Source organism: Podarcis gaigeae (assembly GCF_964106915.1).
Source record: "Podarcis gaigeae genome assembly, chromosome: 2".
NCBI classification, from domain to species: domain Eukaryota; kingdom Metazoa; phylum Chordata; class Lepidosauria; order Squamata; family Lacertidae; genus Podarcis; species Podarcis gaigeae.
This window is the reverse complement of record NC_139679.1, coordinates 74,413,433-74,438,174: the sequence shown is the minus strand read 5'-3', so window position 1 is coordinate 74,438,174 and position 24,742 is coordinate 74,413,433. Positions and strand designations below refer to the sequence as shown.

General features: G+C 43.5%; 1 protein-coding gene across 4 annotated transcripts in view; it reads left to right on the top strand.

The window, feature by feature from the left end:
* The window catches only part of DCAF1 (DDB1 and CUL4 associated factor 1), a 52,677-nt gene extending 28,437 nt beyond the window's left edge, over positions 1 to 24,240 (top strand). For 2 of the 4 annotated variants that reach the window (XM_083726488.1, XM_083726487.1), the window contains exons 14-24: positions 247 to 1,507; positions 1,830 to 2,028; positions 2,440 to 2,522; positions 2,841 to 2,925; positions 6,145 to 6,378; positions 7,381 to 7,474; positions 8,411 to 8,515; positions 9,367 to 9,440; positions 9,644 to 9,748; positions 17,268 to 17,520; positions 23,270 to 24,240. In XM_083726488.1, coding sequence (XP_083582614.1) covers positions 247 to 1,507; positions 1,830 to 2,028; positions 2,440 to 2,522; positions 2,841 to 2,925; positions 6,145 to 6,378; positions 7,381 to 7,474; positions 8,411 to 8,515; positions 9,367 to 9,440; positions 9,644 to 9,748; positions 17,268 to 17,520; positions 23,270 to 23,328 — 2,552 coding nt within the window. In that variant the 3' untranslated portion in view covers positions 23,329 to 24,240. Of the gene's footprint in view, positions 1 to 246; positions 1,508 to 1,829; positions 2,029 to 2,439; positions 2,523 to 2,840; positions 2,926 to 6,144; positions 6,379 to 7,380; positions 7,475 to 8,410; positions 8,516 to 9,366; positions 9,441 to 9,643; positions 9,749 to 17,267; positions 17,521 to 19,558; positions 19,740 to 23,269 lie in introns of those variants that run through there. The other 2 variants (XM_083726486.1, XM_083726485.1) reach the window with 1 other exon arrangement.
* Positions 24,241 to 24,742: the final 502 nt, after the last annotated feature.

Here is a 24,742-nt window from a genome sequence, read left to right as displayed (position 1 = left end):
CCTCCTACACTAGGCAGGAGGCACTAGATGCCTTTGAATGCCATTTGCTGGGAATCATGGATGGAGAGGGCGCTGTTGCTCAGGTCCTGCTTTGGGGCTATGTGTGGACATCTGGTTGACCGCTCTGAGACCAGAGTGCTGGAGCAGGTAGGCTATAGGCCTCATCCAGCAGGGCTGTTCGTAGGTTCTTATATACTGATGTCTCCTATTTGGATAGACTACTGATTCAGTGTCCTTTTTTGTTAGGTATCAGCATCATCCTGGGGCTTGCCGAAGGAGAATTCTTTATCCACGATGCAGAAATCCAGAAGTCAGCCCTTCAGATTATTATTAACTGTGTGTGCGGTCCAGATAACCGCATCTCCAGCATTGGCAAATTCATCTCTGGCACCCCACGCCGGATGCTCCCCCAGGCACCCAGGAGCGGCGAGCACACCCTGGCCAAGATGTGGAACGTAGTGCAGTCCAACAACGGCATCAAAGTGCTGCTGTCTCTGCTGTCTGTGAAAATGCCCATTACAGATGCGGACCAGATCCGAGCGTTGGCCTGCAAAGCCTTGGTTGGGTTGTCCCGGAGCAGTACGGTCCGGCAGATCATCAGCAAGTTGCCTCTCTTCAGCAGCTGCCAGATCCAGCAGCTGATGAAGGAGCCTGTGCTCCAGGATAAGCGCAGCGAGCACGTCAAGTTTTGCAAGTATGCCGCTGAGCTGATTGAGCGGGTCTCTGGGAAACCTTTGCTGATTGGGACAGATGTCTCCTTGGCTCGACTTCAGAAAGCAGACGTCGTGGCTCAGTCGAGGATTTCGTTTCCCGAGAAGGAGCTGCTGCTTTTGATCAGGAACCATCTCATCTCTAAAGGGCTGGGAGAAACTGCTACCATCCTTACCAAGGAGGCGGATCTACCCATGACGGCTGCTTCTCATTCCTCCGCCTTCACCCCTGTTCCTGCTGCCGCCTCTCCTGTGCCTCTGCCTCGTACCCCTCGTATAGCGAATGGCATTTCTGCCCGGTTGACTAACCACCCTTCTGTAGTTCCTGCTGCTTCCTCTGTCCATGCCCAGCCAAGGCAGACTGCCTGCCAGGGCTTGCTTGCTCTCCCGGGGCCATCTCAGGCCACCAGCTCTCCAGTGATTGGCAGGATTAGCTTTGTTCGAGAGAGGCCGTCTCCCTGCAACGGCAGGAAAATCAGAGTGCTTCGGCAAAAATCAGACCATGGCGCCTACAGCCAGAGCCCAGCTATCAAAAAGCAGTTGGACAGGCACCTCCCTTCCCCTCCCACACTGGACAGTATAATCACAGAGTACCTTAGGGAACAGCATGCTCGCTGCAAGAACCCTGTGGCCACTTGCCCTCCTTTCTCTCTTTTTACACCCCACCAGTGTCCTGAGCCAAAACAGAGGCGCCAAGCGCCAACTAACTTTACCTCGCGGCTGTCACGCAGGGCGGCCTTTCCAAAGTACGGCGGGGTGGATGGTGGGTGCTTTGATAGGCACCTTATATTCAGCAGGTAAGCAAGATGCTTTTTCTCAATTCCTTTGAATCTTTGGATCCAGCTTTCCAAAAGGTATACTTGAGTACCCATATGCATTTTGGACAAAACCTGTGGCTTTGTATCCCATTCCTTATTTTTCCATCTACTGACAGTTTTCTCCAGCATCTTCCATGTTCAGAGCATTCACAGATATTTCCATTCCCTTTAGATGGCAGTCATCACTTCCAGCCTAGCAATTTATCATATACAGTTTTAATCTCCGTTTGGTCATTTGCCAACCCTCCTCTCGCGTTTTTAACAGCTCGCTTTCTTACTCAGTTGCACTTTGATTTCCCAGGTTCCGTCCAATTTCTGTGTTCCGGGAAGCAAATGAAGATGAGAGTGGCTTCACGTGTTGTGCATTTTCTGCGCGGGAGCGATTCCTGATGCTGGGCACTTGCACGGGGCACCTGAAACTCTACAACGTCTTCAGTGGGCAGGAGGAGGCCAGCTATAAGTGCCACAACTCTGCCATCACACACCTTGAGCCTTCTAGGGTAAGGAACAGTAACATAACAGCGTGGGCCTCTGCATCACAACAACCTTGTGGTTCTAGGCTTCATGAATGATACAGGGGTTAGTCAAATCTCCCTTCAGAATCAGGATGCAGTGCTAAGCCAGGAAAGAACATAAACCTATCTTCTAATTTGGGATTGTTTATAAACAAGGCATGCTTCACTGGGTTTACCTGCATGACAAATGTGGTGACGTTGGCCGTTGGACTGCCAATATTGTTACCTACCCAAAACGTTGTTTGCAGCGTGGCACAATTAGCAGCTCTGATGGCTTTCTTTCTTCCCAAAACAAAATGGCAGGGAATTTCCCCCAACATCCTGCTAAATAAGAATACATCCACATACATAATAACAATACACTTCTCCTTCTTTGTTGTCTCCCCTAAACTGCAGGACGGCTCTTTACTGCTGACATCTGCATCTTGGAGCCAGCCTCTTTCTGCATTGTGGGGAATGAAGTCTGTCTTTGAAACCAAGTATGTACGCTCTTTATTGTGTTCTCATTACCCCGATAGACCAGACTATTAAAGGAGCAATCTGTTAAGTGACTATAATCCTATGGACTCGTTTGAATGCATATTAGGCAGATGACAGATAGGTAAAGATTGCCCTAGGAGTGAATATAGCTGGGTTTTATAGTAGCAGAGGAGTGACTATATTTTATGATTAGCTCAAGAACCAGTATATTCTGTATTATGTGATGCAGTATGTTAAAAGGTGCACAAAATGACTGTTGAGAAACATTGTTGCTTTGATCTCTTACTGAGTATTGAACATTTGATTCTCCTGTGCAGGCATTCCTTCACAGACGACCACTATGTAGAATTCAGCAAGCACTCTCAGGACAGGGTTATTGGCACAAAGGGGGACATTGCCCATGTAAGTATCACTTTTAAAATCTCCGAAGCCAATTTAATATTCTCTGTGTAAGCATGTTGTAGCCATTTGCATGCCAGAACCATATCTTATGGGAAGAACTTTGAAACATTGCATAGAGTAGGGATGAGGAACTCGTGGTGCTCCAAATGTTATGGGTCCACAGTTCCCATCAAACCTGATAGTTTGCAATGCTGGCTGGAACTGATGGAAGTTGTAGTCTTATCAACAGCTAAAGGACCACAGATTCATTATCCTTGGCGGTATAGGATGAGATTAATACTGAACAAGTTTGGTGAACTGAAATAAAAATGAAATTCAGTAGCCAAACCATAGCTATTACGTAACAGAAGTGCTGTGTAAATGAGTTAGAGAGGGCTAACTAAGCTCTGATCAAAACAAAATTAAATAAATAAATAAATAAATAAATTCCTTCCAGTAGCACCTTAGAGACCAACTAAGTTAGTTATTGGTATGAGCTTTCATGTGCATGCACACTTCTTCAGATACGAAACTCTGATGTTGCTTGAAAGAGATCTAGCAATTAGTTCAAATGTGCCATGGATAGATCTGGTGATGGAACTTGCTTCATGGAGGATGGATCAGATGACCTTTGACCTCATTGGCTCATTAATGTCCAGTGGTGAAACCTGGGCCCCTCCTTGGTGTTATGCCTTCCCTTCCTTTGGGGATCAATAATGCCTAGCCTAGTTGTAAAGGTAAAGGTACCCCTGCCCGTACGGGCCAGTCGTGTCCGACTCTAGGGTTGTGTGCCCATCTCACTTAAGAGGCGGGGGCCAGCGCTCTCCGGAGACACTTCCGGGTCACGTGGCCAGCGTGACGAAGCTGCTCTGGCGAGCCAGCACCAGCGCAGCACACGGAAACGCCGTTTACCTTCCCGCTATAAAGGGAGATCACCCCAAGTCCTAGGCACTGAGGTTTTACCCACAGCACCACCCGCGTCCCCTAGCCTAGTTGATTCATCATAAAGGACATTTTCTGGATTGTTTCCTAGGACACATTCACCTGGAAATTATTTTTCCCCCTCCCAATATATAATTTAATGTTTCCTCGTTGGTTTAAAAATAAATTGTTAGAGATTTTAAAGAGAATCTGTACTTTATTTTAGGATGAATGAAAATGAGCCAGTAATTTTACTTTTCTAGTATAACATATCAAATATTCTTTGTTCTGAGGAGTTAGAAGCAATCTGAAGGTGGCAGTGTCAAGCAGAGTTAATCTTGGGGACTGTCTTACTTTAGGAAGACAAATGTCATAAAGCATAAATCTATTCAAATTCTTCACAATTTTCCTTGCCCTTTTGTTGATTTCCCTATATATTTGCATTTAAACAAAGTATTATTTCTATGTTGCTCTGCTGTGTTCTTTATCTTAGCCTTCAAAAGAAATCTGATCTTACCTCATGATCCGGTCATCTGGGAGGCAACAGGCTAAAAAAATGTATTCTTAGCTTCGGCAAAGGGAAATTAGTGTTTAAAGGATCCCGTACATAAAATGTATCTGAGAGAAGGGTAAAAGAAACAAATTCAAATGTCCAGAGTATGGTTTGATTTCCAGTTAAGCATCTATATGAAAATAATTTTAAAGAAAACAAGTCTGCAAAAATCTTTTTAGCATATATGTCAGAATGGTAACTTTTCATTTTGTGAGGCCTTTTCCACCATGTGGTACATGGAATCCTTTATGGTAGTCTATTTCATTACCCATGATCGCTAATCTCAATTAGGGATTCCCCCCCCCCCCCCCGTAATGGATTGAGACTTTGCACAGTTTTCTGAGCAGCAGCCTTTACTTCTTGGTCTGTTTGCACATTCTCTGGCAATTAAGAAAGAAATTTCCATCGTAGATGAGCAGTAGTGGATGCGCTCCTTAGGTTACACTGCTCTAGAAACCTCATGCATTGCCAGTTTGGATAGCTTACGCGACTTGTGAAAGGTTGTTCTTGTTTGACTCGTTTAAAATTTGAAGCAGTCTCAGAAAACATTCCTGTATTGAAGCCGAATGTACAAATTGGCAGTATTACTATTTAGTATCAGCTGTAAGCAAAGTGCTGCACAGAGCGCAGAAGTAAAACGCAGCGAATCTGCAGCAATTTATGAAAAGCAGCTGAAATAAAAATTAAATTGTTTTCTTAAATTTACAGCACACTGACCCTGTAGCATGTTAAAAGACTAGCATATTTTTTATGGCATAGGCTTCTGTAGACTAGGATCCATCTTATAAAAGCTTATTCCGTATTCAATAGTCTTTAAGGGTGCTACAAAATTCTTAACTGATTTTGCCGTGACATGCTAACATGGCTACAACAATGGAACAACACAGGTTTGGTCCTTTGTCCAATAGGCCTGTTTCTTTAGTTATTAAGAAAAACAGTGTAGTGCCATTTTACAGTGTTTTTTTTTAATTCTTTTGCTGCTTTTTAAAAAGAGGATTGTGTAAATTTAAAAGACACTTGGTTGTTGAGAGTATCAAGGTATAGGAAAAATGATTTAATTCAAGAGCTAGGAAATAAATGCAGGGGACTCTTTGATACTTGTGAGGTTCCTGCTACTTGTTTTCCCTGATTGGTGACTGTGGGAATCTAGGAAGAGACAACCCTTTTTAGAATTCTTAAAATGTACTCCTAACATAGCAGTAGGTAGCAATGCAAATAATTCACCTACTGTTACATAAGCTTAGCAAATGAAGCATACCATCTGCCTCTTAACCTTACTGTAGGTAGGCTTTACGCAGTACAGTGGACCCTTGGGTTACGTTACCTTTGGGTAACGTAACCTTTGGGTTGTGAACGTGGCAAACCCGGAAGTGGGTTTGCCACCTGCACAGAAGCGCTCTACAGTGCTGTGCGCATGCGCAGAACAGGCGCCTCCAGTTACAAAGATTTTGGGATATGGCCGGGCCTCTGGAACAGATCCCGTTCGTAACTGGAGATACCACTGTAATGACCTTTGATTTCTCTCTAACCCATTAGTGTCCATAATGATTTTTGGGCATTGTCAGAATACAGAATGAATTCACTGAGCACTCCCACAGAGACTGATCATGAACTTGTAAATTCTTTTCATGGTGAATGAGCAAACTCAGGGCAGGTGGTTGTCTGCAAAAAATGATTTTGACACTATTGCACATACTTTTGTTCTCTTTAGATGCAAACGAATTGCAGATCTTGACTATTTTCTTTTCTTCTTTTTAATCCAAAAGATCTATGATATTCAGACTGGCAACAAGCTGTTAACTCTGTTTAATCCAGATCTTGCAAACAACTACAAGAAGAATTGTGCCACTTTTAACCCCACAGACGACCTTGTCTTAAATGATGGCGTCCTTTGGGATGTCCGCTCTGCACAGGCTATTCACAAGTTTGATAAATTCAACATGACCATCAGTGGTGTTTTTCATCCAAATGGGCTGGAAGTCATAGTCAACACAGAAATTGTATCCTTTGTGCCTGAGCTGTGACTCACACAATGATCTTAAGGAGCTTGGCGTGCTGAACAAATGATTGCAGAATGTGGTGTAATGTTTCTTGTTTTATCAGATGAAGTGCAATAATAGGATTCTTCAAGATAGGGCAGTAGCTTGGATTAGTATGTTTGTTGGCTACAAATATTGTAATGCCAATTTGGGCTCTCCTGTTCAAAGTGGCTAGGACAAAGCACTTTGCAAGGCAATATTGTAAAGTCGAATTCAGAGAGTCATTGTTGTCTGATTCTCAAATATTAATGAGGGTGGCAGTTCGGAATTGGGCCAGGGAGGAAGATTGGACAATCAGACCTAAGTGTAGGAGTAGACCAGCCTTCTGTAACCTAGTGCCATCATCCCTGATCTCATAATGCAGACCATTGGCCATGCAGGTTGGCACTGACGGGAGTTCTAGTCCAAAACAATGACACTTGCTTGGAGAAGGCTGGGCTAGAGGAAGTCCTAGATACTGGGAAGTCCTGCTTGATCTTGGTGGCAGCTTTGCCACTGGCGTTTTCTGTAACATCTACCAACAATATATTTGGCATTAAAAGGTAAAGGGACCCCTGACCATTAGGTCCATACGTGGCCGACTCTGGGGTTGCGGTGCTCATCTTGCTTTATTGGCCGAGGGAGCCAGCATACAGCTTCCGGGTCATGTGGCCAGCATGACTAAGCCACTTCTGGTGAATCAGAGCAGCGCACGGAAACGCCATTTACCTTCCTGCCAGAGCGGTACCTCTTTATCTACTTGCACTTTGACGTGCTTTCAAACTGCTAGGTTGGCAGGAGCAGGGACCAAGCAACGGGAGCTCACCCCGTCGTGGGGATTTTAACTGCTGACCTTCCAATTGGCAAGCTGAAGGCTCTGTGCTTTAACCCACAGTGCCACCCGCGCCCCATTATTCACATGCTAATTGCTGCTGCAGGTATTGCAACAGATGATTGCGTGGATTCTTCCCTAACATTCTCCAGTGGGACCTGCGAACTTTCCACTTGCTACACACAGTGCCAGCCTTGGATCAGTGCCGTGTCGTCTTCAACCATACTGGAACAGTCATGTATGGAGGTAAGATGCCCATTAGTAAGATGCCTGTTCCTATGTTACTTTGTGGTAGTTAACAAAAACATACACAGTCAAGGCATGCAGAATTGCATGTTTTGTCACTAAAAAAAAAAGGCTCCTGGCTCAGCTGTGTGAGTACAAAGTCTTCCTGCAGAGTTCCAAAGGTGGGCTGAAACTTTGCAGCGGTTTGACTGACTGGTTAGTTTCTGCTACTTGTAGAAATACAGAAGGGACCCTTGCTGGTTCCTGGGGGCCTTGCATATATGTTCTGTTTGGTTCCTCCTTCTCCTCATTTTCTAGCACTTTTTGCTGTTACCCTGATATCTCATTCCCTCTTCCAGATTATCCGTTTCCCCACTTGTTCCTTCCTCTTCCTTCCAATTCAGCCTTACTCACCTACTCAGTTTTCTTTGCTCTCAAGCCCATCCTTCCCAACTCAAAGCCTATGCATACTTATTCAACAGGTAGCTCAAATTCTTCAGAGAAAAATGCTACAATTTCTCTATCCTTTTTCTGAATATGCAAGTCCATTGGTCTATGGCAGCCTTCTTCAACTTGGTGCTCTCGAAATGTTTTGGATTACACTTTTCTTTAGCCCTAGCCACCATAGCCCAAGGGTCAGGGGCTATGGGATTCATAGTCCCAAACATCTGGAGGGCACCGGGTTGGGGAAGGCTGCTCTAGTTGGTTCCATTCTCCATGTTTCAGTGTCACATGTCCTTTGCATGCAGAAAGCACCAGCTTCAGTCTCCCACATCTCCAGGTTGGGCTGGCAATGCCACCTGCCTGTAACCATGGAGAGCTGCTGCCAATCAGTGTGTACAGTACTGAGCTAGATGGACTATTAGGCTGGCTCAGTAAAAGGCAGCTTCCTATGCTCCTAAAACAATTTTAGACCATCAGAAATGGCTTACTTAAACACCTTTCCCCCTTGATCAGCAATGTTGCAGGCCGACGATGAAGATGATCTTCTGGAAGAGAGGATGCGGAGTCCCTTTGGATCATCTTTCAGGACTTTCAATGCAACAGACTACAAACCAATTGGTAAAGATCATGCTTGCGCTTACCTGAATTTATATTGAGCAAAACTACGTACAGTGGTACCTCGGGTTACATACGCTTCAGGTTACATACGCTTCAGGTTACAGACTCTGCTAACCCAGAAATAGTACCTCGGGTTCCGGCGGCACGGCGGCAGTGGGAGGCCCCATTAGCTAAAGTGGTGCTTCCGGTTAAGAACAGTTTCAGGTTAAGAACGGACCTCCGGAACGAATTAAGTACTTAACCTGAGGTACCACTGTATATTATTTTCACTTTCTTTGCAGAAAGCTTCTAGCTTGCTTCCTGGAGAAATGACCATAGATATCATTACACCTCCTTTTAAGAATGCAGTTGTGGTTCAGCTTCACCAAAAAGGATTTCCTTGTGAACAGCTAGGGAAAGAAGGGGCTGCACCAAGAGGACCAGAACCCTCCTCCCCTGTCTATATATGTAAAACAAGGCAATGCTTTGAAATCATACTCATCATGGAGAGATTTATTAAAAGGTTACACTATGCCTGATATGTTTTTGCCTGTAGCTTTGAATGAATCACCCTGTTAGTGCAAGAAAAATGTTTTTGCTCTGAAGAAGGTGATAGACTGTTAGGCACATGGTTAGCTTAGTCAGAGCATAAGATTATTAATCTCAGAGTCGTGGAATTGAGCCCCATGTTGGGCAAAAGATTCCTGCGTTACAGAGTGTTGGACTAGATGACCCTCGTGGTCCCTTCCAACTTTACAATTTGATGATTTAATACATTTCTCAATTTTTTGAGGGTTTTTTTTGTTTCTTTTTTGGCTTTCAGCATCTTTTGTCTTGGCTAAATGTGGATTGAAACATGTGTTCTTTTCCAGCCACCATTGATGTGAAAAGGAACATATTTGACCTGTGTACAGACACAAAGGACTGTTACTTGGCGGTGATTGAGGTAAATGTCTTTTTCTTGCATTACAAGAACCAAACAAGGTAATCAAACAGCTGTTCAATTGTAAGGGTAGGTGTGTAACTGCGATGGAGAGATGATGATGATGATGATGATGGTGGTGGTGGTGGTGGTGTTGCTGAATTTGTCAGTCCAGCATGTTGGATGGAAGCTAACCTACCATACTTGGTATCTGGTTCCTGTTTCAGAACCAAGGAAGCATGGATGCCATGAACATGGATACTGTCTGCAGGCTCTACGAGGTGGGCAGGCAGCGTTTGGCAGAAGATGAGGAGGATGAGGAGGAAGACCAGGTAGCATATACAAAATGTCTCCCTTTGTTAAACTTTTTAGAAAAGCTTTGAAAATAGCTTTTAAGGGTGGTATCCAACTAACATCTTGGGAAGGAAACCCAGAACAGATTTGTAGGGTGGGGTGCAAGGAGTTGTGCGAGTGGGGATCCCTGGGCTGATGAAACACACACTGCGTAGCACTACACTGGGTGCAACCCTAAATCTTTATTGTATATTATTTATCTTACATGGTTTTGGTTTGTTATAACAGACAGCACACTAAAGCAATTTTGAGTTGAGTTCTGATGAGTGAAGTACCTTGTATTTGTTGAGCTACAAGCAGGAACAGATTTTTGGTGTCCCTTTTTTGCAGTAGTGATATTAGTTGTTTGTCTTCACTTTTTTTTTGTTAATTGCTTTTACTATGTTAATAAGTGATTGAATGAATCAGTCGCAGAATGCCTAAACTAAGCAACCAAATGGGTGGCTCTGTTCAGGAGGTGAATGAGAAAAGAGAGAGTTATTAATATGTCTTCTTGTGGTGATTTATGGATTTTCCTGGCACTCATGCAGCAGCTACATTTCCAACAATCAAATAGATGGACTTCCCTTGCAGTGGGCCAATGCATACTGTGGAAATGAATCCAGAGCTGCTTAAGAGATTCTGCTTTTTCCTTGTGTATTAGGACCATTGTTTCACAGATATACTCTATTGTAGTTAACTCTTAAAATGGCTAAAATACTGTTGCTGCTTAGGGTTGCAGAAAGTAATGTGACTTCCTAAGTTTGGTACATTTCTTTGTGCCAAACTGTCTGCCAAATGATTCTGTATGGTTGTTGGTTGGATTGTTTTTGCTTGTTTGTTCCAGGGTAGAAATACCATCAGTGTTTACAATAGAAACAAAGTCAAAGCTGCAGTCATGGCAGAGGAAAGTTGAAACCTTTTTCTTTTTGCTTAACTCAGAATAAAATTACTTTGCTTGGTTTCAAGGTATGTCATTTAGATTAGGATGCTCGGAAACTTTCCCATTGGGCAGTTATTTGCTCTTTTATTGTAAGGAGGGGTGGAATTAAATGTTTTGTCTGTTCTTGACCTCATATAATCCATTTAAGTGAATGCTTATTGTTACACCCACCCATCAGAAACTCCTACGTCCCCAGTCCTGATTTGAAAGTTGAACGTTTTCCTCAGGCAGCAGATAGCTTTACATTATAAGTTCAAATGTTGGTGTTTCAATTTGTTTTGAGTCTTGGGGAAATCAGCTCTGTGTCTCTCTTTATTAATTTTTCCAAGTACTAAGTTGTTGCTTTAAACCATGGTTGTTCAAGCAATGGAGCTATGAGATCAGAGCCAATGCTGGCTCCCCAGAGGTGCCTAGACCTGGTGGCACTTCTTTGCTTTACAGCAGTGATTTTTGCACCCTCGTCTGTTCATGCTTGCTTGCTTCCTGCAGAATAAATGGACAAAATGAGGTGTCAGATGCAATGAGTTGTCAAGCCTGGAAGAAAGTCTGTCCAGCTGTATAGAAGCCCCTCTCATTTGCTAGGGGCATGCTGGAGGGTAAGCCTAATAATAAAAATAAAGAATGATTTGAGCAAAACAGTGTTGTATGCAGGGAGTTGGAAGAGATGATCCTTAGGGTCCCTTCCAACTCTACAATTCTATGAGTCTATGATTATTTATAGGAAATTGGCAGGTTTGTGTATAAGCCCCCCCCCCCCCCCCCCGGCTAGGCTTTAGTAAACCCTGTTCTTACAAGTTGTAGTTACAATTTCAGCCCCACATATTTTCGGTACTTCTCCACTGCTGCTCTGCAAGGTATTCAGAGTTATTCTTAATTTTAAGACAGATGTTGTCTTTTGGAGCCAAAATGCTAAGAGTTATATCAGAGCTTAGTAGTTTCTGTTCCTGCTGTTTTGCTAGCTGTTTTGCTGTCTCCCGCTGCCAATGTAGAAAGCTTAGCTACTGCATTGCCTAGGGGTGATTATGTAGTGTAGAGCTAAACTGGAAAGGAAGAAGAGATAAGACATCACAAAATAGAGGAGCTGTGAGGTGTGTTCCCTGCCACTTCCTGTACAACTCTTTGGAGCTGTGCCAATTCTTCTAGCTCTTCATTTGCCATTTGGACTGCCAGGGATGAGAAATGGGGACTACCAGTGTTTCTGAAACTTGAAAAAAAGTGTTCTGTACTCTTCACGTGTTCAGGGCATTCTCAGCTGAGCCGAGTCTTAGCATCCAACTTGTTCTGTAGTGCAGCCCAGTTTGTGTGGTGCTCCCATGGTGTCAATAGTTGGTGTGGCCACTCTACCTCAGTGGTACATAGATCCAGCCACTCTTGCGTGTTAGTCTTGCTCAGCGTGCATAATGCAGTACAGTTAAGTGGCTTGACAACCATATGTCAGGAGTGCTCTGATGGTGTTTCCTCCTTGGCAGGGGGTTGGACTCGATGGCCCTTGTGGTCTCTTCCAACTCTATGGTTCTATGATTCTATGAGGCAGATTGGGGGCTTGTTGGCAAAAAGGGATGGGCCTATGCATGTGGCTTACCTGACTTCTGCCAATAAATCCTTCCTTTGAAGCATGACATGGTGACGTCTTAGGGCCTCACAGAGCTGTGATGAAAGTGATCAAGAAAAACCCAGGTCCTACCACCTTTCCTATAATAGCATGCTATGGGTTAAATGATTCTGAATGGCCCCATCCTTTTTATCATCTGCTAGAACGGAAAGGTAGCTAATGTAGGTAGCCTTGCAGAGAGATCCAAATTATTTATAAATGCAACTATTTGAGGAACTTGATATGGATAACTGCAGGTGAGTCTAAAATCCCTCTTAGTGCAGAGACCAGGTGGTCATCTTAAGCAAGAGATGTACTCACTTGTGACAAGCTGTTCCAGCCCATAATCATTTTCAGTGGACCGTAATTCAAGGCTTCTTTTCCTTTCACCCATGTCGTTCTCATTGGGAGAATTGAGGCATTGTGCTTGGTGTAGCACAATAGACTTTTGTGAGGGGTATAGTCATCTGAACTGTTAGATTATGGACCTTAATTGCTTGTTACTTGTAAGTGGATGTTTTCTTCTCTAGAATGGTGACTTTGAATACTTAAGACTTTGCCTTTCTGAAAGGAAAACAGTATAGCACCTCTAAAAGGTAGGCCTGAATATCCACAGCAGCGTGGTCCGCCACATGCAGCTCTTGAGGCCTTTTTTTAAAAAAAATAATTTTTATTAACTGGCCAATCACATCAAATTAAATCACATCACATAAATTACAAATTACAAAGCCAAATTTTTAAATTTTGTTGGGGGAACCCATACTTCAAGATCCAAAGGGGGATTCTTTGGCAGCCTCTGGCAACGTTTGACACCCCTTCCCACAACCCTCATGCTGCCTTCCCAAAGCTGGGAAGATGCTGTCCTATATCAGATGAAGCTATTTGTCTGTATAGCTCAGTGCAGTCTGTACAGGTTGGCAGTCACTCTCCAGGGTATCAGGATATTAACTTGCCTGCTGCTACCTGGTCCTTCTCTGGAGATGCTGCCTGGGACTGAACCTTCTCCAGGCACAACAGGCACACCCTGCCTTTGGGCTAAGGGTCACTCCCTGAATTTGCTGCCTAAAATAAAGGCAAAACGTGTGTTACATATTGAAACAACTTTTGCAACTTACAGTAGATAAGTGGTTACTGTTTTAACTGGCTAAAGCTGTAGAATGGCAATAACTGTGTTTTATCTCTTCACCCCAATTTGGCACCTATGACAAATTGTTTGCTGTGTTGCGTGTGTCTCATCTATCCATGTCTTCTGGGTCTGCATAGAAGCCTATGGTAAGAATCTTGCTCAATGTGTACTAATATGCCTAGTCAGTTCTGCGTCTTGCTTTCAATGACCCATGAGGAATTTGAATGTACACAGTGGTACCTCTGGTTGCGTATGGGATCCGTTCCAGAGACCCGTTCGCAACATGAAAAGAGTGCAACCCTCAGTGGCCTGTCTGCGCATGTGCAGGTTGCGATTCACCGCTTCTGCGCATGCACGCGACGTCATTTTTGCACTTCTGCGCATGCGCGAGCGGCGAAACCCAGAAGTAACCCATTCCGGAACTTCTGGGTCGCCATGGGACGTAACCTGAAAGAACGTAACATGAACAAAACATAACATGAGGTATGACTATACTTGGATTTTGAAAGCTAAAGGTAAAAAAAAAAGCCACTAAAATATTTTTGTCTGGAGCACATTCTATAATGATCAAAGAAGCAAATGAACTCAAACTTGGTGTGGGTTGAGGAAAGGATTAGGGATAAGGTAGAGTTGTGAAGGCTTGGGGGGAGAGGAACTGTTTCTCTCCCCCACCCATCCCCATTTTTTTCCTGGGTGTTCATGCCTCCACAATAAGGTTTGGGAAAGACACAGGAAGGAAAGTAACAATACTGTTTCTACTTTAGTACTGGAAAAGAAGTAAGACTATTCAGAGAGGGCATAGTTTTATATAATACATTTCCTCCTCACCTTTTAGGGCAGCCATTAAGATGAACCTACATTGTGATTAAATGAAGGATAACAAACTTTATATGAAATTGAATTCATTTATTGCAGATTGGAACGTATAACATAATAGTAAAAACACATTCTGTGAGGGAACTCCATTTATATTTTATGTATAGATATATACAGGCTGGTACACACAGATGTGTATGTATAGTTGTGAATGTGTGTAGAAGCAGAATAATTGGTTTTACTGGCTGCAGATGGTTTGGATGTAGCAATAAACCATGGTTTACAGTTACGTTCATGAATTTTGGGCTTACGTGCTCCCTCTCTCACCTCTCTTCCTCCAGTATAGTTGCAAGGCGATTGGAATTATTGTTTGTGTGGACTTACCTAATGTAGACCACAAATGAAGCCAGGTGAAATTGTGGTCAAATGTGTTGAGGAACCTCTGTTCCGTTGTTGTATGTTCCATCTGCTGTTAAGAATTTTATGTCTTCACTCGAGTTCTCAAGAGACCAAAAGGGTGGAAAATGATGCTTTATAAAATAAGAGTCACATTCTCATAAAAATAGTTTAGCTTTTCTGTGGCAGAGAACAGTTAAGCTATAGAAGGAATATAGACTCAGTATTACAGAATAATTTTAAGCCCCAGTTAATGGAAGGAAACATAAATTAGGATAAAGAAAGAGGTCATGGTAGAAAGGGAATTGATTTTCCTGAAACTTGGTATTTTTCAGGAGCTGATTGACTAGAGAAACTCTCGCGAGGTGACTTTATGTACATGCTATGGGTTGAATGCAGAGTTAGTCATACATAGTAGACTTGTTAAAACCAGTGAGACTTAAACAGCTATACTTTACAAACCTAAGTTTCATTGATTTCAGTGGGTTTACTCTATGTCTGGATCCAACTCTATGCTGCTGTAGGGTCTAGAAGAAGCGTAAAGGAACTATGAAGACTTCTTATTCAGATGTATTGTGCAGGAAGTGTTTGGGAGTGCTTGGGAGATGTAGTACTATACAACTACTAAGTGTTATTTTTTGCCTATTGATCAAAAGCCAGATTTTTATTTGTATGGTACAACTTGTAGTTTACCTGTAGGCCTAGGAAGATAAGTTTCTCTCTAAAGAGGCATCCCTCTCCTCTTCCAAGACATGGATTCTAAAACATTTTCTTCTACCAACCAGTACTGTTGGGATGCATTTCTAGTCTGAGGTGTTCCCGTTGGTTAATAATTTTGTGATTAGGACATGCTGTTTTTTGCATTGTGAGGTGGTCAGTTGTATGGAAACAAAGTATAGGAATATAATAGAATGGGGAGATCTGCTTTCTTTTTATCACCCGAGGTATGCTTTTCTTTATAAATGCATTCCTGATTCTCGTGTTCTTGATGATTCAGGATACAATATTACTGAATGGGAAGTCCTTGACTCAATCCTGTTTCTCTGCAAGCTGAAAAAGATGTTTTTCCACAGAGGGTGCCTGGCATATTCTTGACCAAACAAGGGTGTGTTTCACTGAGAAACTTGTAAGCTTGTTTAATCGGAATCTCCTTCCTTGTAACATCAGGAAGAACTTTCTGATTGTCAGAGCTGTTCAACATTGGAACTGTCTCCCTCAGGCATTTGTGGACTCTTCTTCTTTGGAGGTTTCTAAGCAGAGGCTGGATGGCCATCTGTCATGGATGCTTTAGCTGAGATTTCTGCATTGCAGGGGGTAGGACTAGATGACCCCTGGGGTCCCTTCCAACTCTACAGTTCCATGATTCTAGTGTGCATTTGTTGAAGGCTTGTGAGATTTGAATATATGCCATAAATGAAACTTAAAGAACTAATAATCACTATTTGCTGTCATTGATTGTACGTTACCGGATTGTGCTTAGAGTGTGAGTTTTGGAGTGCATAATACCTGTCACTTCAGCTTTGTCCGTTTGTCTGTATGCAGTCTTGAAGAAGGTGCGTGCTGAACAGGGTGAAACTTCAGGTGTGAATCTTTTAATTACAATAGCCAGCAACTAACACTTATTTTTCTTAGGTGATTGCAGGTTCAGGTGGATTGCAAACAAAGCAAGCAACCAGGAGACCCTTGCTTCCTGGGCTCTGGAGGCTCTCATTAGATCTCACAAGGCCATCTGAAACAACCTTTTTAAACACACACACACACACACAAATATGAGAATAACATGCAACGGCAGAAACAGTTTTTCAAGCTTTGCTTCCAGGGCTGTGGGATGGTCGCACAAGGCCTCTGGGGTGCTCCAGTGAAATTTTGTGGGGCCATCTCATGAGATCTTGGATGGCCCTGATCTTGAGAGATTTCAAATGGCGAGGGTGGCTCTGGGTGTCATTCTGACTTTGCACAATGTTGCCTTTGCATGTGGACCACCCAGAATGTACATTACGGGCCTACTATATTCTAACAAGTCCTGATGATCTTGTTGAGAAGAAGTGGCATTGGGAACCTAGTTCTAGGAACCCTTATCTCTGTTAGCAACTAATCTTAGCAAATGGGTGGCATTCAGTTTGTGTGCATGTGGATTGTCTTTTCTTCTCATCAGTGGGAACTAGCTGTGTGTGGAAAGCATAAGAAATTTGTCAGTGCTTGTCTCTAGTACAGTTACTTTCCTCATTAGGACATAACGGAGATCAAGAACAACAAAAACCACACTCAGGATCACCCTCTCATTCACAAAACCTCTCTCTCCTCATTGTTTCACCTTGAATGAGATTGATGTTATGTAGGGCAAAACCAGATTAAGCTCTTTATGTTCTTTGCCAAATATCCTCTTCTGTGTTGTCTTTTGCTGTGTTGCAAAGAACAGCTTTTAAAATATTGTACTGACTAGTTCAAGGTAGTCAGGCTTCTGTTGAATTGAGAAGCACATACAAAGGCCATGTGGTGCTAGCTAACAACCTTTTGCTCGCGTAACAATAAAAATACATTTTAAAAAAAACCTGAAGAGAGATGTTGTTCAGGAGGAGCCAGTGGCAGCACACGTATCCCTTTCAGTTTTTGTTTATTTTAATGGTTTTCTTGATATCTCTTCAGGAGGAGGAGGAACAGGAAGAAGATGATGACGAGGATGAGGATGACACAGATGACCTTGACGAGCTGGACACTGACCAGCTTCTAGAGGCTGATCTGGAGGAAGAGGAAAACAACGAGAATGCAGGAGAGGATGGAGAAAACGACTTCTCGCCTTCTGATGATGAGGAGCTGGCCAACCTGCTTGAAGAGGGAGATGAAGGAGAAGATGAAGACTCTGACGCTGATGAGGAAGTTGAGCTGATCCTCGGTGATAGTAAGTATACATAGGGAGAAATTAACTCTTTGGGGGATTCCAAAGGGTTAAAAGGTCCAGGGCAGACCAAAGATACCAATCTGATGAAGTGTGCATGCACATGGAAGCTTATACCCAGAACACACTTAGTTGGTCTCTAAGGTGCTACAGGTTAAAGGTAGTGTAAGCACTGCACTGCCTAGTGTGCAGGTCAGATTCCTTGGTCCCAGATTCCTGAATTAATTTTAGCTAACTCTTATAGGACAACAGCTCCACTTATGTGACAAGCCTGATAGCTGTGCATACAGGTTGTTACTTGGCAGCATGATGTTTGTAGCGTACATGTGCCTTAAACATTTTTACCTATGCTACTAAACTGGAACCAAGTCCAGGTTCCCAGGCACCTGCAAGTGGCTGTTTGAAGATGTGTGGTGTGGATGTGGCTCACACTTTATGTATTTGTTGGTGATCCCGCAGTAGCCAGGTTTGCCATGCAATTGTGAAGTTTCCCATTGCTTTCCTGAGAGTAGCAACTGTAAATCGTTGGTGAATGAGAATTGCTGAGATGCTCTAGCAATGGAGCTGTGGGAGAGCCTGGGGCATAGTTTTTCCAATAGTGTGTAGTTGTCAGTTAGTGGGACTTATTTCCATGTAAACATGCCACAGGCTCAAGCTGCAGTAATCCCCCAATCAATACTCCACGCAGCATGGCAGAAGCAAGTCAAATATAGCCAATGCTACCTTCCTTTAGCCTGCCTGTCACTGGCTTTGTAAAATTAAGCATGCAGCTACACAGAAGTTCCCAGAGGCTTGAAAGCAGCATGAGCCAGCAAGTTGTGTTGCTGCCTGACCGTCCTGTGTTTGAAGTTGCTGCATCCGCCCCATACTGCCCCCCTTCTCTCCCCCCCATCTTTTTTGATCTCCTGTTTCAAATGATGTCTCCAGCGCAGCTGACCTACTGCAGCTCCTTCTCTCTAAAAACATTTTCTTGAAGATCAACAAGGGATGGGGATTGAGAGGTGCAAGGGATGGAGCTTGAAAGTTGAGGGAAATAGGGTTATTTGGAAAGTGTCAGGAGCAGGTGTGTGAGAAGACGGTATTGGATTGGATAGTTTGTGCTTGGAGAACAAACTTGGTTCCATCTGTATGGAATGGTGGCAAGAGGGATTAATCTTACAGGGGAGCCATGCTAATGACCTGAAAACAGCCCCCCCCCCAAAGCCTCACAGATACTTGTGTCTGTCTGTTAAGGGGACAGATAACTGTTGCTCAGTGAAGTGGGTAGGCATTCAGTACATGCTCAGAGGTGGCTTATTTATTATTACATCCTGTATTCTGGGATTTAACGCTGGTAAAGTGAGACAAAAATTAAGTACACGGCAGGCATGGGCATCTGAAGGGAGTTAAATGCCTTTTCATGTGTGTGCTGAAGACATGGGTGGTGGTGGAGTGGTGGACCTGTACATTGCAGGGATGGAGTGTTTCTATTGCATAGAAAGAAGTTGCAACAGTGCTTTAAAAAGAGGGTGGGAGGGGGAAAAGGAGGAAAGGGAAGAGATGGATAGACATAGACAGTGTGAGAAGGTGATCAGGCTTCCTGGAAGCTGTGTCACCTGCCCTGGAATCCTCTTTCCTGCCCTTTGATTGCATGTTTTTCATTGCAGGCAGCAGTTCCTCAGTTCTGAGGGAAATGCAGTCTGCTCATTCTCAGAGGCACTTTGTGCATTACGTCACAAGAAAGTTAATCATTTATATTGGAGCAAAATTCTTAAATTTCACAACTGGTGTGCTTGTGTGTGTAATCTTGGAAATTTAAGGTAGTCTTGGTGGGGGCAAGCTATGGGTGGGGGGAGAGAGAGGCTTTCCTTCAGTGAAATCGCTGGAACCTTTGCTGTTAATTTCAGCAGAGGCAGGACATTGGATGCCTGGAAGGTGACGTGTTGCTGGGAGTGTTTGAGAAGACAACCCACTGTCCCAGTCTGGTCCCGTTTCCGTTCATCCAGAGCTAAAATGGTTTTGCTAGCAGACTCATGTGTGCTCTTCTCTTGTTTTGTTGTAGTGCCGCCCTGCTTCTCTGCAATCAGGCACATGAACCTGGGGGCAAGCACCCTGTCAGGTCTCCAGCGATTTTCTTGTTTATTTGTCAGTCCTCTATGTTCTTAATGGTGGTAGGTATTTTGTTCATATCCCACCAGGACATGTTGCAGAGCTCTAATTAAAAGATGGATTGTATCTAAAAAGATGCTGTGCAATTGTTGTACATTACTGGGGGAAATAAGCCCATTAGAGGGTTCTGGATTGCAGCTGAAAAAATAGCCTGTGCATTCCAGCAGAAGCTAGTGATGCCAGAAAGGGAGCATTACTGAAAGTATTTGTTTTTTAATAATTTCATTGCATGGTTTCCCTGCCTCTTCTCACATCTAGGCAGCTTCCTTCCAAAGTCTCACAATATGCAAACACAAATAAACAGCTCCACCTTCCTGTTGTCTCTGTTCTCATGCAGAACATGCGGTTCTGTGGATCTGCTTGTTCCATATCACAGGTCCTCCCAGTTGCTTCTGTCTAGCATCTGTCGTGCAAAATAAGTATTTGGCTGACATTGCTCTTCTGGGGACTTTTTAGTGTGAAGCATCACGAAAAACATGGGAGGTGGTGGTGGAGGATGCACTTGCAAGAAGGGGTGGTGATGGTGGGGAAATGTGGCATTGGTGGGGCATTTTGGGAGGAGTGTGTGGAAGCAGAGGGCAAGCATTGATAGCATGCAGGAATAGATTGGCATATTTACACTTCGAGAGGATAAGTATGTATTCTGCGTAGTAAGCAGATGACACACGCTAGAATGCTCACTTCATGCAGATGCCACTTGGTTGCTGAACGTTTAAAGGAATTTAAGTGCTCCTATTCATCTATTACCACACTCAAATGAAGATGTATTCACAGATCAGACATCATCTTTTTCCTTGGGATTGGTTTGCAGCCTGGTTGTCTTTTATGGGGGCGCACTAGCCAGCTAAACTGTTTGCTGTTTCTAGTCCTCATTTTGATGACTTTTATGCAGCATTAGCTGTGAGCTGGTTTTAAGTCCATTTCACACATGCCCTATCAATAACTGTTTATGTGTGGATTTGATTAGTTGGGTGGAATGGAAGAGAGGGAGAGAGTATGACAGAGAGAAAAATAACAATACATTGCATTCATTATTCAGATGGAGGAAAATCCTGGATTCTAAAAGTTTGTGATTGGATCTTGAACGCGCAGATCATGTAAGCTGCAAACACATTTACAGTGCAATCTTATCAATGTGTACTCAGGAAAAAAATGTAGTTGAGTTTAGTGGGGCTTTCGTCTAGGTAAGAATGTAAAGGAGATTTAGACTCTGATTTAAAAATGATTACTTAGAGCTATAACCGTTACATGGAAAAACTAGTAGAGAGAGGAAAAGGAGTCCAATAAACCCACATGGGATGGAACTAGGGATTAATGGTCCACAAAGGAGTTAAACGCTCACATTCAAAGGAATAGAGATGAAAGAGCAGCTCAGGTGGACCCCCTCCACAGCCATTCCAACCATGACATTAAAACGAGGCTTTTCCTTTAAAAAAAAAAAGCTGTGTAAATCTGGTGTGTGTGTTTGTGTGTTCCCATGTGTGCTTTATTGGTACCTCCTTCTCAGAGTTAGTGCCTTTCTATCTGCCTTGCAAAAAGACTCTTCTTTTCACCGACGCTCAAATCCCAGGGGCATCATCTCATGTAGACAATGGTGCACACTTCATTATTGTACCAGATTCCTGAACTGCTACTTTCAAATATCCCTTTGCAGAGTTCCCTCTGAAGAGCACCGTCGGCCAATATCCACTCCACATACCCTGAAAAAGACCTGCCCGGTCTTTTTTCTGCTGGCATTCTGGCAGGTGGTGGTTTTTGTTGATTTCAAGAAAGTGTGTCCTTGAAAATCTCATCAAGGACTCCGTTAGGAAAACTAGGGGTTAGGAATTGCTTGTGAATGTGCTTGCGTTTCTTCAGAGTTGTTTCAGTGGATCCTACTGATGAAGACAACTCTTCCATATCCTACACAGATTTTCTACAAGAGTTAGGAGAAAAGGCCACCTGAATGATCACTGAGTGTTTTCCCCCCTGTCCCTTGAGCTGTGGTGTGGTACCAATCAACTTACCAAGAAGCAAGTACTATTTTGGAGACAGTATTAACACAAATATTGCACATAATTCACGTCACCCAGTTGCCCTCTTGTAGAATTTACTGTATCCCAACAGCAGCTTCCCTTGTGGCTGGTTTACCTTATACTTACTATATGCTGGGTGAGGAAAGTCGCTCAAGAAAAGAGGTACTCGCTTCTGTTTTGAGCTGGGCCACTTGTGCTGATTCTGCCCTCCTTCTATTTGTGCAAAAAAGGGGGTGCACAGGAGCAGGGTTGTACAAAACATAAAGCCCCCAAGCTCATTCATTTGTCTCCCTTGTTTGAAGCAAAATAAAAAAATTCCTTCCAGTAGCACCTTAGAGACCAACTAAGTTGAGAGGGTGGGAAGGGGTATTACTCAGAAGGGTGGTGGGAATGGGTGATTGGCTGATAGGTGTGGTAAGCCTGTTGACCCTCCCCACCCTCTCACTATATATAAGGGTCTGGTGACTTCTGTTTCAGTGTATCTGAAGAGGGGTGCATGCACACGAAAGCTCATACCAATAACAAAATTAGTTGGTCTCTAAGGTGCTAGGGACGTAGGTGGCGCTGTGGGTTAAACCACAGAGCGTAGGACTTGCCGATCAGAAGGTGGGCGGTTCGAATCCCTGCGGCGGGGTGAGCTCCTGTTGCTCTGTCCCAGCTCCTGCCAACCTAGCAGTTTGAAAGCACACCAGTGCAAGTAGATAAATAGGTACTGCTCCGGCGGGAAGGTAAACGGCATTTCCGTGCGCTGCTCTGGTTCGTCAGAAGTGGCTTAGTCATGCTGGCCACATGACCCGGAAGCTGTACGCCGACTCCCTTGGCCTATAGAGCGTGATGAGCGCCGCAAGCCCAGAGTCAGCAACGACTGGACCTAATAGTCAGGGGTCCCTTTACCTTTACCTTTAAGGTGCTACTGGAAGGAATTTTTTTATTTTGTTTCGACTACGGCAGACCAACACGGCTACCTACCTGGAACTCTCCCTTGTTTGGAAGTCTTTAAAACTTCCATTGTATTTAAAAACAGTCCAAAACATTTCTTTTTAAGATATAATACAAATAAGCAGTTACTTCAGCTGTGTTTGTGGATGTGAAGGACAGCTGATTGTAAGGTGGCAACTGCTTGTCTAAATTGACTCTCCTTGGTAGTCATTCTCCTCTGGTTGCGTTGGTCAGTTAAATCCTGTCCTTGCCTTTCTCCCTAAATAGTATACACTTCAGCTTAGGAACAATATATTGTACCCATGCTGTGTCTCTGGAAACTCACCTTGTTTTAGTGCCCGTTGCATCTTTTACTCCCACTACAGAGGATTTTGGAGCTACATACTGATTCTCTAGAGTGTTTTCAGTAATTCCTGAAGGCATCTCACTCTGGTGGTAAGTATTCTCTTTATAATGAGGAGCTGTGCCTTGGCTTGTGGTGAAACAGTCCTGTTTTGCACATTGTTTATGGTTTCTAGATGGCATACCACTCTAAAGGGTGCCTGTGCATGGTCTTTCGTATTTGACTTGGAACAAGTTACCCTGCTTTGGTGTCTTTTTGACCTATCATACTTTGCCTTGCTCAAATAACCCATTTGTCCCCTTTCCAGCTGACAGCTCAGATAATTTGGATTTGGAAGATGACATAATCTTATCTCTGAATGAGTGAGGAGTGGCCACCCCACAGGATGTTGGCAGCAGGAAAGCTCCGTTCTCGGAAGCCAGGAGGCCAAATCCAGGAGGTGATACTGAGCAGCCGCTCATATCCTAATTCTTGGGAGACCCATCTAAAGAACTCTAGCCCTTCTGATCTTGCAGTGGACAGATGCAGGCTCCTGACACATCTGGAACCTTCCTACCAAGAGAGCCAGGGGCTTGACCTTTATTTTTCTCTGCCTTTTTATTTTTGGTTTTGAGGCTGAGACATGACTCTCCTCTCCACGGGGAGTTCCGAAGATATTTCACAATATATTTTCTTTGTATAAAGTTCTTTCCTAAAGAACAGAAATAGTTTTATATGAAACAAAAAAAGGATAAAAAACAAAACAGGCAGGTATTATAAAGAGGGTATGGATTTGTAATCTTCTAATGTTCAGTCACTATGACGAGTTTCTGGGGGATAAATAAGTTTAAAAAGGGCATTTTTACTGAAAAGTGTGGCAGGCAGGGTGGGATTGAATCATGGATTGTAAAAGCTGTAGGTGATTTTTATTTTGAACATAATTTTTTAATGGATGTGTTGCTACCTGCTGTGAAATGTTCGGGTTTTTGTTTTTTTTGTCTGAGGACTCCTGACAAAAGCCCTGCGAGTTCCTGCTATAGTAGCCATGGCAGAAGACTAGAGATCCTGTTCTGTCTTGCTCAGAATCTGCCATTGCTGGAGATGAAGGACTCTAGTTTACAAGCTCCTTGCCTCAGCCCCTTCCTACATATTTTTGTGTTTGGAATTTTAATTTTTTATTTTTTCCCCCTCTTTCCCTTTTGCCCTTGTGTGAAAACTACAAATCGAAGGCCTTTTTTTCTTTAATGTAAATTGTATTTATTAAAAAAATAAATAAAATCCAAGTCCTGTCTGTTTGTAGCTCTGAGCTGCTGTAGTATACGTTTGTTGCCTTTGCTGGCTCCTCAATCTGCCTTCAGTGCTACTTTGCACCTGAATGCAGGACCAAGGCAGGGTTATTGATATAACAAGTGTGACTTCACGTGCACGAATGTATCTGGGCATTCAAGAGAGTGATGCTATCAGTACTATTCACACAAGATTTTTAAGAACAATGGTCCATACGTTTATCCCAGGAGGATCATGTTCAGTGAAATCATGTGAGAGGTATCCCACACAGTTCTTCTGGGTTCTGATTCCTATATTATCATGCAATGATGGATTGCATCCCTGGGAAGGGAAAGGGAATACCTATTTTCATATGAAGTTGAGTTGCTTGTCTCTCTAGCTCAGGTGTGGGAAACCTTTGGGCATCCAGATGTTACTGAACTACAAATCCCAACAGTCTCAGCAAGCTTGGCCCAATGTGCAGGGGTGATGGGAGTTATATCTCAGCAGCAGCAGCTGCTGGAAGGCCAAAGGT